This window comes from Amblyomma maculatum, chromosome 6 (assembly GCF_055883805.1).
Source record: "Amblyomma maculatum isolate TAMU_Amacu chromosome 6, ASM5588380v1, whole genome shotgun sequence".
Classification (NCBI taxonomy): Eukaryota; Metazoa; Arthropoda; class Arachnida; order Ixodida; family Ixodidae; genus Amblyomma; species Amblyomma maculatum.
The window spans coordinates 100,508,057-100,514,056 of record NC_139349.1 but is presented as its reverse complement, the minus strand read 5'-3'; the positions used below and the strand labels follow the sequence as shown (position 1 = coordinate 100,514,056).

Here is a 6,000-nt window from a genome sequence, read left to right as displayed (position 1 = left end):
CCCGCCATGGATGGTCTTCTCGAGCAGATGACCCGCAATCAGCGCAGTGCTTCTGCGGTAGTCCGGTGGCGTGTTTTACGACTGAAATCGTTCCATATTGGTCTGTGTGCATAAAACACGCACAGCGTGGCCTCTCTGGGTCGCCGAGGATACCGGTGTGTTGTTCCTTTGGGTGTAGCAAGATAAGATAGGCAGGCAAAGCTTTATTATTCCGAGCGGAAAGTAAAAAAAGTGCAGTCTGACTGCATCGCATTCGTCGGAACATATTTGTCCCAACGAAGGACAACCGGTTTCGCGATATGAGTATTGTGCAAACGCATCAGCTGTTACCGGAGGCACTAAATCTTTTATATTCTGCGCTTTGATAGTTAGTTCATCGTCCTTAGCGAGTCTCCATTGCATTTTTCGCTGTACACTGTTTTTCCGTGACAGCGATGTCTTCGGATACGTTTCGGGCGCTTTTTTTTTTTTTTTTTTTTTTTCTGGTGGCCTTTTTTCTGGCTAATGAGACTCGCAACTACATCAGTGCTTTTGTAATATATGTTGCTCTTTTGAATTTTTTCCCTTAAGTAAAAAATTCCCGAAACGACACATGGGTCATGAAGGGGGCCGAACGTGCGGGTCCCGTGTAAATTAAATCACCTTGGGTTCTTTAACTTGCGGTAAATTAGATACCGGCAGGAAATAGTTGCCGACAGCAAGGAAAGTCAGTGAGTGGAGGGATCGTACTACTTTTCGAGTACGATGACTTGAGCGGTATACGAATGATCATTGGAGTTCGCGGATAGTTCACTATGCACTAATGCCCTGTAAACATGCTGGTGAGACCAAGTCGTGCTCTGGTCTCTTCAGTCACTTGGAAAGGACATCATATCCTCGCAGTTGGTGGAGATCTTCCGTTAGCCGACCATTTTCATTTCTCACAGCGCGGTTGTACGTCAAGACTTCCTCAAACCTTCTCCTCGGCTTGGAGCTTACTTTGCTAGTAAGCGGAGCATCTCCTCATTTCATTCACCCTTTTTGAGTAGTCGCGAAAAGGTTTCATTGAGCGGCCATCTAGCCGTGCATTCAGAGCGTTGGCCTCGCGTGCTAGCTTGGTTATGCCCGCCTAACAACATACCATTCCGACTAGCGCGAGACAAGGCGAAGGGAAGTACAAACGGGTATGACTTAGCAAACGCTAAGAGAACAACTTTCTACGCATCACATTTCTAGGCGAGCTCTGAAATGAACGCGGCATACATGACTGCTCCAAACAGTTTACCTAGTACCGGAAAACATGCATTTGCGAGCCTGTTAATACGACTTGCTACATCTACATCAGCCAGAGTAACCTGCGCTACAACAAGCGCTATACAACAAGCCTTGCATCTTGCTGTGCGCGCACGCCCGGGGAGTGGAGAACTCGATCGTGGCTGTTCAGCAGTCGTACGACGCTTTAAATGATTTCGTAAACTCTCATCTCATCTAAGATTTCATTCCTGAATACCTTCATTTTCGTTATTTTCCCCGAAAAAACGATCAACGAGGGAGACACCGCGAGCTATAGCGGAGCTTTCATGGCATAGAGGACGATGCGTTCGCCACGCTGGATCATTTCTGGCAACAACGACCCAGTGTAGGCTGCGCGCCGCCCCCTGATCGCGGTATACTTTCAGAATTCCGGTGACTGATTCCAATGCTACACGTACGACACGAGCGGCGAAGATGAGTATGTTCACGTTGCCAGTGCAGCGCTGGGAGGTAAACAAAATAGTTGTGGTTGAACTCTGGTTAACCCTAGTTGAATTGCGATAGCAACGGCAGAAGCTTCTTTTGCCTGCTACATTATTCCCCTATCACGTCCTACCACTGTAAAGTGCTACATTATTGGGGACACTTAAGCTCATTCACTTAAGAGCATGACGCGAGAGCGTAAGTTACCAGCCTTCTTCTTCTTTTTCTTCTTCTTCTTCTGCTATTGCTCCTGTTCGGCTATTCAAGGTCAAGCGCGGCCTCCGCTGGGACCACGCGACGGCCTGAAACCTGGCGCAGCATTGCTATCGCAATAAAATCAATAACCAACTCGCCCTGACGCCCGCCCTTTTATAAGAAGTTAAGAACTCTGTCACATGAAAAAAGCAGCAGTAACTATGGTTCCCAGATGGTAGTGATCTGCCTTGCTATACGACGACTGCGCCTTCCACGGTGCTGAGACGTTTAGTTTTGAAAGGGGATACGGCTTATAAGACATGCCACTGTTGATATATGCTAGATAGGATGGATGGAATCAACTTTATTGAAAAAAAAAAAAAAAGTTAAGTCTTCTGCCACCCACGCGTTCGGCGATTGCCAAATTCTAGGCCTCGCCGCAGAAAGCCCGAGTTCCGAAAGATTCGTTAGGTCATACTTGATAGAGTTTGGACTCCCCACGGCATTAGTACAAGGCAACCGGTTCCTTGCTTTGAACGAAGCTCGCAGAGTTCATCTAGCCACTGGGAACACAACTGTGCGGCGGCTGACGGCGTACATATCGACATGCAGACTGACGCGCTCTAACTACGATGAATCTACATGACCTCACCCGAATGTGCATCTGAAAAAGGCGTACCCAGAAATCTCCAACGATTTCTCAGAGTTTTTGATCATAATTTTGCAGCGCAAAGCTGCATCTCTTAAGGTTTAAGGGAGCTTCCTGGGACAGACAGCGAGGCAGAAGGTGGACCCATAGCAAAGACAGAAAAACAAAATAAAATTTTCCGAGATAGTGCAGAACCCGTTTATCCGTCTGCAAAGCTGAGCTCGGAAGCATGCTGTGAGAATGTTTGAATTTTTTTTTTGTTCAGTTCACGGAAAATTAATGCGAATAGCATGCGTGAATTTTGGATGTTTTTGCAAAGCGCAGAGTTTTCCAAGCTTGGATATATGACAGAGAAATGACGCTTCTCATAGTGAAGTGCTACGTCCTCATGCGATTCCCGTTTCATGCGGTCACTAAACCAAAAAGCGGAACTCTAAAGAAGATCATATATAAAAGACCTGAGGCTGAGTAGAGGAAAATAATTGTAAGGGTTCTATCTTATGAATATGTCTGTGTCTTGTGTGTCTTCAAAAATTTAGTATCTTAATTCATTCATGTTCTCGTAGTAGTGACATTTTCATATAATTCTGTAGTGTTTCATATGTTGCTACCATATATGTGTGAACCATGTATTTATATTCAGTTAAGGCGCGAATTATTCATCTTGCTGGTTTTTGAAGTGTCCGCTGTGAGGTTTCATGCATTCGTATGGGCTGTCATTGGTCTATTTATTTTCATATACAACAGCCCGTTCATATGTATCCGCTCATATTCAAATAAGTTATTCAACAGCCTCTGGCATAATTTCTGTATCTAAGCAACCTTTGAATACCCTATTTATATGTGGGGCAAGCAAAGTACGCTAGCTTAACGACACCTTCCAATGCTTTTTTAGTGTGCGCGAGCGTCGATGAAAGATTTGTCTGCCCCCCGTAAACCGGCGCATCCGATAATAAAAATTTTTGATCATGAAAATACGATAGACATTCGTCATTGAACCTCCCGTTAACATTCGATAAACAAAGTACTCAATAAGTCTACGAAATTTCTTACCATTGGTTGTCAGTTTATCGGCAATCTGTATCTTACATTGGCTGCATGTGTCTTGCCGCTTATACCTAATTTCCCCTACGATGGCCGCTTTTATAGGGAACTAGGTCATTTATTCATGCACTGAATCTGTTTAATACATCAAGCCAAGCGTGTGGAAGCAAAAGCGACACAATTTATTGTTGCCCTCCTTCGGGGTACAAAGAACGAGCGTTAACGGCGGCTATTCATCCAGCTGTCCGTTCAACGCTTATTGCGCTCCTCCTACATACAGCGCCCTCTCATATCGCGCGGAGCGGTCATCGCTGAAACGACCAGCTTGCCGGCGGCAGACGGCACACTTCATAGCCGAGTCGCGGTTACAGCATTGCCGCAACTGGAAAAAGACAAGCAGCATCAGCCCTCCGTTGGAACAGCGGTAAATCGCTTTGTAGCCAAAAGCTTGACAGAAAACCGTACAGCACTCGGTGCGCGCAGCCAACGAGTTTTGACATCAAGTTATAGCTTTGCCGTCGCTATTGGAACAGAACTGGGTATACGCGGCTCTGTCAGCTCTTGCTGATTGATGCGTTAGGCCACTAAGCTAAGCTTGCTCTGCCATTTTGTTTTTCAGATATATATATATTCACGATAACTGTCAATATATCCTCAGATCCTCTCTCTACAGGCTTCTATGTTGTTTTTTTATCTGTTAAAATTCAAAAACGTGCCGAGTTATTTTATGGCAGTCGCAGCTATCCGTTTTGAGCGTACAACAAATTTCAGAAGCAAAATTGGACTGTTCGTTGGACACTTTACTCATTTCTATCAAAATCTCCATTAAAGTATCTTAAAATATTCCGCGATTGCCTCACAATTAAACGTTGTCCCATAATCCTTGGTGGAGCAAAATGGGAAGAAAAGAAAATCATGTTTGTCGCATAGAACCACGTACATTCAGTCTTTGTCATACTTATGGAGCACAGAGCGACCGTTAACGAGCGAGAGCGCTGCAGAAAGGCGGCGCTGTAATCGATAACACTTTCTGGTAATGAGACTGCTGCTCCGGGTGAAAATTAAGGTCTGCCTTTCTCGCTCTAATGAGCACTCACTGACAGCACAAGTGCGTGTTGTCGGGATAGTTGGTTCTGCATAGTAAAGATGAAGTTAGCGGGAAAATTAGGACGAATGCATGTGTCTCTCTTCTATATCTTCATCCAAGATTTTGCGCTTCCTTTCATCTATATAGTAACAGCACAAGCTCCAGAGCAAGAGAGGCATACCTCTGCAGTCGATGCTTACAAGTGTCGTTGACATCCCCGCTGCTTGGCAGCACTCCCGTTCCGGCCACGGTCACTGCGGCCTTCAAAATTTTGAAGAAGACTGTGCTCTCTAGTGAACTGAAAACGAACAAACAAAATAAAAGGCTCTTTCCTTTCTCACAGTTTGCAAACTCATTTTGTATGAGGTGGGGATGCTTGAAAAGCTTGCGATTATCAAGTGGTCACGGCTCAAAGAATCAACCATGGCGTCATGACAGTCACTCGACACTGTTGGATGGAGGGCCTCCTTTGACGAGCATCTGTCGCTTCCCTCTTTAGTTAACCATATGCATATACTTTGCATTAGTAAATTTGCTCTTTATATTTTGCAGCGCCATAATAGACATTGCCACCTCACTGGTTCATTTGAACTATATTTATTGATTTAGAGCCGAGACATTTGAACTCCGAAAGCGCACACCCAAAGAAGCGTAAATTCTACCCACTAAATAGTTCAGGGCGTTTTCCCAAGTAACCTTCTCAGCAGAATGTCGATTTGCGTCGCATGCCACAAGTTGCGCTAAATCAGAGCGTGTCTGAATAGTGATTATTTCTAACTTATTTTTTTTTTTTACTTTTTTACAGGACACGTTTTATCCTTTCGGCAGGAGGCCAGGTGAGTAACGGAATCGAAGTGAATAACGCATAGGTACATTGTTGCAAAGAAAGAGTCTCCTAAATATATACACTACCCAGGGCTAAGAATATCACGGAGAATACTCAACGTCATGCACAGGGGCAGAAAATGTATGCAAACATAGAAGGCTAGCTAATATCTGAAAATAATGGGTGACAGATATTGCTTACAGAAGAAAGCCATTTAAGAAGGCATTTATAAAAAAAAAGAAAATTGAGTCACTGTGCCAGCTCTGACTTGCGGTTTCTGGAAACGGCTGCGCCGCTTTACGGTGTGGTTTGCCATTGGCTGAAATAACGGAGATTAATTGCTATTAGTATATATACACAATTAGAAAATGTTTTGAAGAGAGGAGAATACATCACTAATTACTTGCCCAAGTATCCATATGTGTGCGCTGGCCTTCATTGACGTGCCTGTTAATGTTAAATATCTTCGTTTCATTCCCACCA

At 44.4% G+C, this 6,000-nt stretch overlaps 1 protein-coding gene across 1 annotated transcript in view; it reads left to right on the top strand.

Annotated features, from left to right (window-relative positions):
• Window positions 1-6,000, top strand: part of LOC146186427 (uncharacterized) — a 29,598-nt gene that overhangs the window by 10,339 nt on the left and 13,259 nt on the right. Inside the window, exon 5 of the mRNA XM_084608047.1 lies at window positions 5,497-5,527. Within this exon, the coding sequence (XP_084464173.1) occupies window positions 5,497-5,527 (31 nt within the window). The remainder of the gene's footprint in view (window positions 1-5,496; window positions 5,528-6,000) is intronic.